This window comes from Penaeus monodon, chromosome 17 (genome assembly GCF_015228065.2).
Source record: "Penaeus monodon isolate SGIC_2016 chromosome 17, NSTDA_Pmon_1, whole genome shotgun sequence".
Lineage (NCBI taxonomy): Eukaryota > Metazoa > Arthropoda > Malacostraca > Decapoda > Penaeidae > Penaeus > Penaeus monodon.
Window position 1 is genome coordinate 43,751,243 of NC_051402.1, and position 14,100 is coordinate 43,765,342.

The following is a 14,100-nucleotide window of genomic DNA, read 5'->3' on the forward strand; positions in this document are numbered from 1 at the left end:
CACAGACTCTTCTTAATATGATAAAATATCAAACAGCATTAAAGAGCAAAATGAGGATGTGAACAGAAATAACACAGGCTTTCTCTAATGTGTCTGACAATAACAGGTTTCGAACAGGGAACCTCAAGTTTTACGTTCTAAAGTCACTAACTTCCCGCCAAACTTTCGTTACTGTCTGCAAAGACAACTACATACTATATCTACATTTTTATCATTATACATATATGTATCTGCAAAGTACAAAAATTTATTGGCAATGTTTTCTGCTAACTCTGAAAATCTAGTCTCAGTAAAAGCTTAAAAAAAGATTATACAAAAATCTACCTCCCAACAAAGAAAAAGAAAAGGAAAGAAAAGGGGAAAAAGAAAGAAGCCATAAATTGGCAAACAAAGGTTGTAGACATACATAGTTTACTGTATAGAAGCAATTACATTTATACATTATTTACACATACAGTAAGGAATACAGCAATGTGTCAAGGCTATCATCACTCATGTCCGTCCTCTCCATATCAAACTGCATTCAAAGTGATTAACCCAAACAGAAAGAAAGGGAAACAATAAAAGCATGAATAAAAATAAATAAATAAATAAAAATAAAATCTCTACTTCAAGATATGATATACACCAAGAGAACATTAGTCTGCAACTGCCCTTTCATTGATTGCACATCTAACACATAATGCAAAGTGCCTTTCTCACTTGGCTGCAGCAAACACCAGCCCATAAGCATGGCATCTACATAATATAAAAGAACTAGTGTCCAAGAATCAGTCTCTTGGGCTGCAAGGCAAGACACGGGTGCTGTTTGCAATGACAGCCCTCAAGAAATCTCCTTTAAAGCAATATCTTATATCTTCAATTTCTCAGACATCCAAAATATTTCTATTGCACTCTAGTCTGAACTACACCAGGTTAAGCTGTGTCTAGGACCAGCTTAGGAAGACCTAGAGAAAGGAGCTTTGCCACTAAGCATTCAAAGGGAGTCCTCCTTCACCCTAGATTCCCACCCCCCCTTTTTTATAGAAAGAATTGGTAACATCCTTTCATCAGCTCCTTCCTCGTACAAAATGTTTGTCATATAATCCTACTTTTCAATGAATACTCGAGACAATTTCTCTTTTCCAAATTCATATATAAATAAAAAGAATGAACTGGTATACCAAAATCTGACATATCATCACAAGGTACATATCAGCTGAATTATCATTATTAAAGCATGCTGTGTATCTGGGCTTTGTAAAACAAAACACCAACTTTTAATCAAGGGGACTTATTTTAGTCCTTGGATTATTAAGATGCAACATCAAACTAGAATAACATGACATAACCTAGAGATAAGACCTAATAACCTATAAAGCTAAGTGCAGGTATCAGCCATCCATTAGTAATCAAATATTGAAATAAAGTAATCTTTTATGAGAGTGTATTTGCTTTCCAAACATACATAATAGATCCACATATTTGCTTTCTGAACATAAATAATAGGTCCACATCTCTCTCCCTCTGTCTGTCATATGTTATCCATTTGGCTTTAAGAACAATTAATGATCCTGCAACCTCTGGATTCCAAATCTGCAGAACTTAAATTTATCTGGAATCCCATGATGTGATATGTTATAAGATGTAAACCTGACAAGTTACAATATACAGATATATCAATCTCTCTGTCTCTGTCTCACTCACTCACTCACACACACATGCCATTCTCACTCTTGCCTCTCTTTCTCTTACAGGCCTACAAAACTAGTAAACAAACTTTCTCCCACAAATAAAAAGAAAATAACAAAAATCAAATGTCCAATTCATTCACAAACTGCTTTTAACCTTGACCAAAAACCAAGATATGAAAGGATACCATCTCAGCACAGCAGCCTTTTGACAATGCGAAACAAACAACAGGACAGTGGAATGGCTTATCTGGTCAGATTGCACGCAAGTTAGCCTTTCTGGGTCTTCAGTAGTATATCTTCCTCCTGTGCCTGACTCTAAATCAAGCCGTGGGATGGTAAGTAAACGAGTGAGCAACATAGCCTTGCAAATTTGGCTTCCTTGAACTGACAGAATGAAGACTCAAATGGCATTTCAAATCCTGAGTATTAACTGGGTGCTTTGTTGCAATTCAGAATATCTAAAATCATGATGCAGTAACTTGATGAATCTCCCCTCTATTTTCTCTATCCCTAAAATGAAATCTTTTATCAAGAATCAACCTTTTCCAGAAGTACTTTTAAATCACTGCCGGACCTGTTCCTGACAAATGCCATGCACAGTATCTGGATAGAGTGAATGGGAAAATTATCACCTATACAAGAAAATCATCTTATTAATAATAAAGTAGGTAGTAGAAACTAAAAGAGAAAAGCATAGAGAAAGAATGAAAAAATAATATGTATATATATATATACCAGTAAATATTTACACAACTATTATTACAATGGAGACGTTACATATATATATTTACCCTAATCCTACCATCAATAGCTATGTGTTACAAAAGATACAATTTGCTGCTCCATTTGCAATGCACAGAGCGAATGTGTAGCCACCAGGACTGCCTTGCCTAGTGTCATCCATCACAAAAAGAGAATAATGATAAGAGAGAGAAAAAAAGAAAAGAAAAGAAAAGAAAAAAAAGAAAAAAAAAAAAAAGAAAAAAAAAAAAGAAAAAAAAAAAAAAAAATATATATGTATATATATATATATATATATATATATATATATATATATATATATATATATATATATATATATATATATATCTTCCTCATCACAGCAGCAGGCGCTTGCACAATATACAGAACAAGGACGTGGAAAAATTCCCGCTTAGGATTCATATATATATATATATATATATATATATATATATATATATATATATATATATATATATATATATATATATATATATATATATATATATATATATATATATATATATATATATATATATATATATGCCATCCTCCCAAGCAGTGACATTAAGACACACACACCAAACGCAGCTGCGAGCCTCTCTCTCTCTCACGAGCATGCGTGTGCGCTTTCCATTACGGAGAATGGGATGACAAGAAACTATAAAAATATAACATTAGGCAATATCAATAAATTAATTAAAAAGGATCCTTGTCTCAGCCTATGGACACTGAGGCGGATCAATTGAAAAGGACAGACTCTGGGTCTTCACTCTCCAGGAACTTGATGTGGCGCAGCACGTCCTTTTTCGTGATGATGCCCAGCAGTCGCCTGCAGAGACAAAAGTGTTAGTATAAAATGTGGCTTTATGTTATGTATATTATGTTATGTATAATGTTATGTAAAAATGTATAAATGTTAAAATGTTATGTTATGTAAAATGTTATGTATAAATACATGTTTGTATGTGTATTTAGATTATGCATTTTATCCACTCCAGTTACTTTATGGTCAATTACTAAATTGCTTTAGAGTTGTTTACTATATCAAATCAATTTACAGTTTACTATTATTATATGAAATTACTTAATTCGATGACACAATCATCACATCATGAAAAAATTTAGCTCAAGAGGCGGGTGACGTGAACATGCCTTCTGAGGAAACTCTGGCTGCTGGCTGGGTGATGCGAACTTGTCATTGTGAGCATTCAGGCTGGAGGCCAGGGTGATGGGAAAGACTCGCCTCTTGGGAGGGCTATTTGACTCATTTGGTGATTTTTAGTATTCCTCTCGATAAATGACTATGGAAAGCAATGTCCATGAGCCATGACTGGAAGAGCATTGGCTCCACAGAGGATACCATTTCCATGCTCAGCATCATATTTCTGGTACAGTGACTGGCAGCAGGTTGTATTACAGAAAACTGAATAATAATAATAATAATAATAATAATAATAATAAAAATAAAAATAATAATAATAAAAAAAAAAAAAAAAAAAAAAAAAATAATAATCTTGCACAGAGTTGTAGACTACCTACAGAGACGATATGGGGTAATGTGCAAAGAAAAGTCTATTACCATTTGGATAATGCAAGTCATATGACTAATATGGTCTTTGGAAAAACGCTTATGCATAAAAAGAGAAAATAACATTGCAAATAGGAGGCACAGAGCCTTGTCACTGCACATGAGTGTTCGCGTACACCCGACCTACAAGCTGCACACCCGGCAAAGAGGCCGCTCATATAAGCCTAATGCCCGGATTTTTGGTCAAGTATTTGCCGTGACGCAACCAAATATAAATGGTTAATGCATCAACTACATGAAAAGAGACAAGAGAATTAAAACAGAGAACAACTGATAGAAAAACCCTCAACAGACAAGAATTTTTTTTTCTTTGCCATTGCCTTAACATGGAGTGATTTTCCCTCCACAACCAAGAACCTCAAATAACCAATCACTACTCAAGTAATCAAACAAAGGGACTGACTGCTCTACCCACCCATTGTGTGTGACAAGTGTCTGTCGCAAGCCCAGCTTCCGGAACATGTCAACAACTGTTTCCATGGGCGTGTGGTCTGTGATAGTGATGGGGGCCAGGTCCAGGATCTTGCGAAGCCGGAGGGGAGGGGGTCCCATCCAGGGGGAGGGCACAGACGAAGTGAACAACACTATGCTTTCTCCCACAATCCCTTCTGTGGTCTTTTTGGCCTGGCCTGTAAGAAGAGAACAGGGTGATATTATTGACATCATTATTGTTGGGATTTTTTTTTTTTTCTTAATGATGAGAATAAAAAGAGATGTTGCAAGACAATAAAAACTAATACTGATAAATCAATAATAAATAATAGAACATGGACATTCTTATGCAAGTGAGCTTTAGGTGATATGTAAAAGGTAATGTGTCACATAACTATCACTAAATAAGAGTTAAATATACATGCAAAAAGAGAGAGAACTCACTGATTGCAATATTTAAATCTCGTCTGGCAACGAAGCCCACAAGATATTGTGACTGTCTGCTGACGACTACAGGGAACCCATTGTGGTCTGTCTCGCGAAGAAGTTGCTCCACATCATCCAGGGTCATACTATCTTGCGTGATTACGTAGAATGACTCATTCTTACTGCAAGAGAGAGAGAACAGTGACCATTTAGAACAGCATATACGCAACCAAAGAATTAATTAAATACATGAAACTCATTTACTAATAATCATCTTTTGAAATCTAAATCAATTAAAAGAGAGAAAGAAAGGAAAGGGAAAGGGAAAGAGAGAGAGAGAGAGAGAGAGAGAGAGAGAGAGAGAGAGAGAGAGAGAGAGAAAAGAACAAGACAAGAATTCCAAAACCCCTAATCCGCACCCCGGCTTCATGACATCGTTGGCAAGGGTGGTGTGGCTGAACTCCTCCTTGGAATCCAGGAATGGGTAGCCATTGAGGATGATGTGCGCGTCGTAGATGCCCTCACGTCCAAAAGCATCCCCAATCCACTTGCTTGCCATGACAGCTGCCATGAGGGGGACAATGTACCGCACACCTCCAGTCAGCTCGAACATGATCACCACAAGTGACACTAAGAGGGGGTGAAAAAATGACATTACAGGCAAAGAACATGTGAATATGTGATTATCTTATTAACTAACTTCTGCATACTAGTTTTAATTGGATGAAAATTTTCTTGATAACTCATCCCAACCATTGCACCCTACACACTCAAAATCAAGCACACTCAATAAGTCATCCAAATTTGTTCCATAAACTAACACTAAACACCACAGGCCCTCTCTTCCTCACCTGTCATGCGTGTCACTCCGCCCAGTACAGCTGCAGCACCCACCATGGCATAAAGACCTGGAGTAATGCAATTCTCGCCGGTGCTGCATTCGCCTGCAAACACTGCCCACTCTGGGTAGTTGCTGCAGAGAGGGTTATTGTAAGTTACAGGAATTTCATTTGTTCATTATTTCTTTCTTAAAGTTATGATGCTTCTTATCCTTTGGAGTTTTCCTTCTATATGTTTGGGATACATATATCCCACTTTCAAACAATGTGTTGTTTGTCATACATGTATGTAGTAGATGTTTGAAAAGTTTGAAAAGAAAGATTCCCTAGCTTTACTTAGTGACATTTTCTTGACTGACAATAAAAAGCATAAACACAAAAGCCCAATACTCACTAGGCCAGCTGCTCCATACCGATGCCCACCAGACGTCCGATAATGGAGCCCATTGCCAGCGAGGGGATGAAAAGACCACATGGCACTTTGATGCCAAAGGTGAATACTGTCACCACACACTAGAAAAGGAAGGAAACCCCTTTTTTTACATCTTAGAAAGGTGATCTTCATATTACAAGTCAATGATAGAAAGAGGATGTTCTAGATTTCCTAGAATGTCATATGTTCCTTCCAAGCTTAAAAGAGAACCATAGAAAAATTCTCACAATAAGTGTGCATGTGGGAAAGTGGACGGGGGGAGGGAGCATTTGCATGTAAATGTGTGGATCTCTGGGTCTCTATTGAAACATTGGCTAAATAAAAGAATGAATATAATTCATCTTTTTTAACAACAACAACAACAAAAAATAATAATAATAATCCCACCTTGAAGATCAGCGCCAGAGCAAGAAGCCACACTGCCTGCAGTACTCCTGGCCCAGCTGCTGCAATCTCTATTGCTGTGTTTACGTTGGTGAAGTTCCTCTGATAGTCACTACAATGACACATTAAAGAAAATATTTAATTTTGATATACTTGCTAACTTTTACTTCATGAGTTTCAGGAATCAGGGTAACTAAGAGAGAGAGAGAGAGAGAGAGAGAGAGAGAGAGAGAGAGAGAGAGAAAGAGAGAGAGGGAGAGAAGAGAAGAGGAGAGAGAGAGAGAGGAAGAGAGAGAGAGAGAAGAGGAAGAGAGAGGGGAGAGAGAGAGAGAGAGAGAGAGGAGAGAGAGAGAGAAGAGAAAGAGAGGAGAGGGAGAGAGAGGAGAGAGAAGAAGAGAAAAGAGAGAGAGAAAAGAGAGAGAGGGAGAGGGAGAGAAGAGAGAGAGAGAAGGAGAGAGAGAGAAGAGGAGAGAGAGAAAGGGAGAGAGAGAGAGAGAAGGAGAGAGACAGAGAGAGAGAGAGAAGAGAGAGAGAGAGGAGAGAGAGAGAGAGAGAGAGAGAGAGAGAAGAGAGAGAGAGAGAGAGAGAGAGAGAGAGAGAGAGAGAGAGGAACGGAGAGGGAGAGAGAGAGAGAGGGAACGGAGAGGGAGAGGGAGAGGGAGAAGGAAAGAGGGAGAGGGAAAGAGAGAGAGAGAGAGAGAGAGAGAGAGAGAGAGAGAGAGAGAATAAAGCTCATACATTTACCCACAGAAAAAATCATACGTAAGTATGTAAATAACATAGAATCAATTTCATATAGCATAAGCAAAAAAGTACAGAATGCTGCTTAGGACTATGTAGTTGTCTAACAACTGAAACAGCAAGGGGAAAGAGAGAGATAGAAAGAGGGAGAGAGATTAGAGAAAGAATCAGAGAGAGAGAGAGAGAGAGAGAGAGAGAGAGAGAGAGAGAGAGAGAGAGAGAGAGAGAGAGAGAGAGAGAGAGAGAGAGAGAGAGAGAGAGAGAGAGAGAGAGAGAGAGAGAGAGAGAGAGAGAAAGAGAGAGAGAGAGACTGAAGTTCATACATTTACCCTTATAGATAAATCATACGTACGTATGTAAATAACATAAAATCAATTTCACATAGCAGAAGCAAAAAAGTACAGAATGCTGCTTAAGACTATTTAGTTCAGTCTAACAACTTTTCTTTGGACATACAAGACACTGATAAATTGTTAATAATTACCTAATCAGATATAGAAATAAAAAGGGAAAAGAAAAAAAACTGTTTATTCACAGTGATATTTTCATATAAAAAACAAAAAAACAAAAAATAAAATGCATAACAGAAGTCAATAAAAATCAAGAGAACCTATGAAAAAGGGGAGAGAAAACTAAACCTCAATACCACATCACCAGAACAAAGATACATATCCATTCCATGGAATTAATATTAACTCATTTTGCACTACTTCAACCAGGATATGTCATGCGCATGTAACAGTGCCTTAGTACTAATGGGCAGAGGGCGGGGGACAATATTTATTTTTAGTATAATTTTGAATCCCTCAACCCAAATCCTTCCACTCACTTTAACATGGACAGCCCCCTTCAATTACCATTGTTTTTATTTCTCAGTGTACGCAACCTCCCTCACTATTGTACATGGAATATCTTAAAACTTTCGAGGTAATGTACAATGATAAAAAAGAAAAAACAAAAAAAGAAAATAGATGCTATAAAATTATCTTAGAAAAAGAGCATTACATATTAGCAATGTGAATGTACGATCAATGTACAACATACAAATATGTCTATCCTTTGTTTTTTTCTATTCATAGTTATTCATCTTTCTTTTGTGTGTGTGAGAGAGAGAGAGAGAGAGAGAGAGAGAGAGAGAGAGAGAGAGAGAGAGAGAGAGGAGAGAGAGAGAGAGAGAGAGAGAGAGAGAGAGAGAGAGAGAGAGAGAGAGAGAGAGAGAGAGAGAGAGAGAGAGAACAAATTTTCATGTGGTTGTGTTTCTTGTGTGCATGCGCTTTTGTGGGTGTATTTTTGTGAATGTGTAAAACCCACAACCAGTATATACAAAACATTTATGCACATATATACTTATATACAAACATGATCTCCTATAATTTCCACGAACAGAACACAGAATTCTGCAACTTTAGCCTCGTAACAGAGCTGTTGAAAAAGCTAAAGCAACTAAATTAAGTCAGGATTTAAAAACAGCAATTTATAGGAAACACTTGGTCCTTAAGCACAGCCAATAACAGATATAAAAACGGAACAATAAACAGACGGAATATAAAACAAATCACAAGACAGAAGAGATAAAAAAATCTTAAGAAATAAGAACAGGGGGGGATGAAAATAATGAAGAATCACTATCTCAAAAGTACCTGGATGGCAGACTGGCTGGTTTAGGTCCAGCGGGAAACACATCAACCAAACTGACCCGATTTGACCTCAGAGACGACCCAGGCGTACTGAAAGGTGAGTGTTTTAGAGGCTGGGGGGTCGACATTGCATAGCCTGGCTGATTAGCATTTACTTATTCATTCATTTTATTTGTTAGCCATTTATCTGATCCTTTAAACATATATATATATATATATATATATATATATATATATATATATATATATATATATATATATATATATATATATTATATGCATAAAGCCAATTAAAGAATAATACTAAAATAAAATAAGTATGATTATTCCAGTCACTTCAATTTGGGTCAGCTGGTTGCACTTTTTTCAGGAATCAAAAAAGTCTGGTCTTTTCCTAATGTTGTTTCTTTATGTAAGTTTATGATCTCATACAAAGAATCTATATCTTCGAACATTTTCTGTCTTTTCTCTGTCTTCTTTCCATTTTTTTTTCCCTCACTAAACTAACTTCAGCAAACCCTTACTTTCCCTTATAAATCCACCTAAGGGAAAGGGCAAGGCTCGAAAGGTCAAATTCAAATAAAAGATTATGTGAAACCGTCAAGGCAACAAATAGTAAACAAGAGAGGTACAGCAAAAAACTGAAAACTGAAACTGACATGTTTGACCGAGAAGCCTAGAATTTCTTGATTTTCTGCTAATGTTATAGCTGATCGTCAAGGGAATAAGAGGAGGAGGATAGACTGTGAAAAGATCATGAGGAAGAGGAGAAAGAAGAGGAGGAAGAGGAGGAGGAAGATGATGAGGAGGAGGAAGAGGAGAAAGAAGAAGAGGAGGAGGAAAAGGAGGAGGAAGAAAAGAGATAGGTGACAAAGAAGAAGACAAAGAAGGAGAAGAAAGAGACAAGAAAAAGAAAATAATGATGAAGACGAGAAAAAATAAATAAATAAAGAAAAAAAGGATGAGGTGGAGAAAGGGAAGGAGGAAGATTAAGACAAAAGGACACAAAGAGAGAGAGAGAAAAAGGAGACAAGGCAGACAGAAAGGAAAACAAGAAAAGAGAGAAGGGACAAAATGATCAAGGAAAGAGAGAGGGAAGAGCAAAGATCCCAACAAGGAAAAAACAAATGGGAAATACTTATTCATTAGTCACATACTAGTAACAAAAGGTCTTCCCAATTCTTCTAAGACAAATATAAACAAGAAAAATAATGTTATTAAGTCTTTTGTTTTGTCTTTCTAAAACTTCAAACTGTTTGACAAAGTCTAACCTGGACACAGAAAATAAACAAAACTTAGATTAATCTTGCAAAAAGAAAAAGAAAAGAAGGGAAAGGAATGAAAAGACAAAAAGAAAAAAACAACAACAAAACAATAAGGAACTTCATAGTTTCCACATCAAAAAATGAAGGCCTGGGATCATGCAAAAAGAAAAGAAAAGAGAAGAGAAGAAAAAATATAATAATAATAATAATAATAATAATAATAATATATTATATAAAAAAAACTATTGCAAATACAAAATAACTGAGATGTGAAATGAGATGCAAGAGAATCAAAACTGTACCAGATAAAGAACATGACACCCTAGAGAGACAGACAGAAAACAGAAAAGAAAAGAAAAGAAAAGAAAAACACACACACACACACACACACACACACACACACACAAACACACACACACATATATGGGAGTGTATATGCGCACATGAGTGTGCATGCATACACACACACACACACACACACACACACACATGCACAGATACACACACACACACACACACACACACACACACACACACACACACACAATTTATCAAAAACTACTGACTCTAAATAAATGTGAATAAACAGATGAATAAACAAATAACGGCTACCATAATCCTTAACAAAACGCAAACCTCACAAAGCCAATCTCATATCTGCCATCATAAAAGACCTTGTATGTAAGGGCAGACAACATTTTCAACTTTATTATCAACATTACAACACTAAAACAATAACAATATGAAACATTCTGGTTTTAAGAAAGAAATGAAAAGGAAGAAAAAAAATCAGTAATAGTAATAACAATGATACCAATAATAATAATAATAACAATAATAATAATAATAATAATAACAATAATAACAATAACAATAATAATAATAATAATAATAACAACAACAGCAACCATTATAACAGAAGCTATTATTTTTTCCCACCAATAATGAAAATAGAAAAAATAAAAAAAAATAAAAAAATAAATAAATAAAAATAAAATAAATAAAAAAATAAAAATAAAAAATAAAAAGAATTACTCCCCCCCCTCTCACAACAACTATACCAACTGTACCACTCTTTCTCTTCTTCTTCTTCTTCTTCTTCTTCTTCTTCTTCTTCTTCTTCTTCTTGTTTTAATCCAGAAATCAATCATCCTCCAGATATTTCCTGCCTACGCACTAATTACATATGAGATTTTGACACAACAATAATCTGTATTTTCAAAGCCAAACCTTTATTGTGCTCTCCTCTCTAAATCTAAAAGAAAAGACTACACGGTAAATAAAAGAAAAATGCAACATAAAAAAACAAAGAGGCTAAATGGAGAGAACAAAACAGAAAATGCTAAGCTACAAAATGTCTCTAGAAGCCATGCCACTATTCTAAAGGCGGTTAAACCCATTTTAACGCTTATCCAAAATTACTTCTGCCGACTTGCATTCCTCATTTACAGAGCAGAACTGACTTTACTTAGACAGTTAACCCAGGGTCAGTTTTCATTAGACTGACAGACTGACTAATAAGTCACCCTTCACCTAAGTTTGCCACAAATTGCAAATAAAGATATTTAATATTATGAATAAAAAAAAAAAAAAAACTATCATATACTAGGGTTATATTTTAACCAACCCATCAAAACTGTAATTTCGACTTCATCACAGCACCTTCTTAACAGTGCTATTATTAAGATGTTCTTTATTTTAAATAATTTCTTTCCTTGCAATTTATGACAGAAATGTCATAGACGAAAATTATCTAGGATTAGCTGACCCATCAATTACTTAGAAAAACTGATCAAGCTTGTCTAATTCATGCCACTCTCAAAAGTATATATATAAAAAAACAAAACAAAACAAAACATAGCTCTTTAAAACAAGAGTAAATAAAAAAATATAGAGAAAGCAAATAAATAAATATAATACAACTCTAGCATTAAATTTACCTTCTTGAATACTGTTAATAATGAAAACCCTCAACAAGGAAGACAAAAAAGAGAGGAAGAAAGAAAAGCAAATAATCCAGAGGAAACCAGAAGACACATGCCATGAAAGAAACATAAAGAGAGCGAATAAAACTCCGAACGCCAAAGGGAATGCAACACTGATTCAACTCACCACAAGTTGTCGTTGTTGGCCACCCCACACTGCGAGAACAGAAGGTAAATGAGGTTGGAGGTGTTCATGCGCGTGTAGGGGTTGGGATATGCGATGAAAGCAGTGATGAGGGTCACAATAAGGACCTCCAGCCTAGGGTACTGGCCCATGAGGGATGTCTTGCGGAAGCGACACCACTTGATGTTGAACTTGATGAACAGCATGCCGATTATTCCCTGGGAGCGTAAAACCACTATAAAAAAGACTGATTTTACATAGCCCATGCTTTATCTCTATGTTTTATCTACTTTGAGACCATTGAAAAGTAGATGAAGGAAAAATAAACAGATAATTACTGGTAAGTTTTATACATGAAAGGACTCTAAGATTCAAATACCATTATCATATCAAATACAAGCATCAAGCTGCCATTTACTATTGCACGCTTTTCAAAGCCTTTTCCAAAATTCATAAAAGTTAAACCCAAAACAAACAATGCTCACTCTCAATAATTAAAGATCTTGTGACTTTTCATCATGTACCCTGCCACTCACCCCAATAACTCCCAGGATGATGAACGGCACCAGCTCAATGAAGATCCAGGGCTTGTTGTACTCGACATAGAAGAGTACAGAGTGCTCGTTGCCGAAGGGGTTGATTGAGCGCAACACGAAGGCTGCCACCAGTGCCGCAAAGAATGAACGCCACAGGGTTTTCAGGGGGAAGTAGTATGAGGCCTGAGGAGAAGAAGACGAAAAATAAAAAGGTGATCTATAAAATAATGGATCTGGCAGTATTTTTAACTCATCACTTTACTTTTTTCTGATCCATTTCTTTAAAAAAAATAAAAGGCACACAAAAAAGAGAGAGAGAGAGAGAGAAAAAAAAAAAGAATCTAATTAATCAGCACATTTCTTTGGCAAATTATGACCATACAACTTCCCCCTGTATGGAATAGCTGAAGATATTATGTAGATATAATTAACAACCTAATAGAGCAAAAACAAAACAGTAAAATGAATAATCATAATAATAATAATAATAAAAAATATCAAATAGCTAAAAACCCAACATAATCTATGACATAATAAAGAGATCACCACCACCCCAATATCATACCTCTTCTAAGCTGAACAGCACACCACCAATGGGAGCACCAAAGGCCACAGACACACCAACTGCAGCTGCCGCCGAAAGGATCTCACGCTTCTTGGCCTCGTTCTTTCCATACTTGGGGAAGGCATAAGAGAAGATGTTTCCTGGGAATGATATAAAATATGATACATACAGGGTTGTGCCAAAGGTGGAGTTCAGGTATAGGGTACCAAACTTCCTGAATACTCTTTCTGTCAATAAAGTGAAGGCTTGAACTCTCCCAGGAAATTTAGAGGTACCACTTCAATATAATCTACAGGCTTTCACCCCAGCCCCCCTCCCAATACTTTCTGTTGATAAGAGAATAGCCTTGCCTACTACTGCTATCAAGTTAAGAGGCCTCAAGCCACTTATTAAAAATTCTCATGCACATCCAAGGATACAAGTATAATTGAAATGCCAAACAAATAATTTCCTGAAGATTGGATAATCTTAAAGCACCTACATTCCACATATAAAACAAAACTTCACACAAATACATTCCTCTGCATGAGTCAAGCTCTTCATTAAAACCCAACATCCATTATATAGTAAAAAAATCTAATCTATTAATCTATTAACAATAGCTTCTCTCTTCCTTTCTTCAGTCTGCTGACTCAACCACAATTCTACAACTATCAACAATTCACTTAATCCTTCTTAGTTCCTTTTTCCCTCAAAGGCAATGACACAACAATTCACCACTTTATCAA

General features: G+C 35.9%; 1 protein-coding gene across 8 annotated transcripts in view; it reads right to left on the reverse strand.

Moving 5' to 3' along the window:
• Positions 1-2,962: 2,962 nt before the first annotated feature.
• LOC119583790 (H(+)/Cl(-) exchange transporter 5-like) overlaps positions 2,963-14,100 on the reverse strand; it is a 37,390-nt gene continuing 26,252 nt past the window's right edge. For 7 of the 8 annotated variants that reach the window (XM_037932481.1, XM_037932480.1, XM_037932477.1 and 4 more), the window contains 11 exons: positions 13,373-13,512; positions 12,808-12,990; positions 12,275-12,489; positions 8,901-8,987; positions 6,523-6,631; positions 6,097-6,215; positions 5,715-5,836; positions 5,283-5,493; positions 4,882-5,045; positions 4,421-4,634; positions 2,963-3,246 (listed from right to left, as the gene is read on the reverse strand). In XM_037932481.1, coding sequence (XP_037788409.1) covers positions 3,156-3,246; positions 4,421-4,634; positions 4,882-5,045; positions 5,283-5,493; positions 5,715-5,836; positions 6,097-6,215; positions 6,523-6,631; positions 8,901-8,987; positions 12,275-12,489; positions 12,808-12,990; positions 13,373-13,512 — 1,655 coding nt within the window. In that variant the 3' untranslated portion in view covers positions 2,963-3,155. The remainder of the gene's footprint in view (positions 3,247-4,420; positions 4,635-4,881; positions 5,046-5,282; positions 5,494-5,714; positions 5,837-6,096; positions 6,216-6,522; positions 6,632-8,900; positions 8,988-12,274; positions 12,490-12,807; positions 12,991-13,372; positions 13,513-14,100) is intronic. The other variant, XM_037932482.1, reaches the window with a different exon arrangement.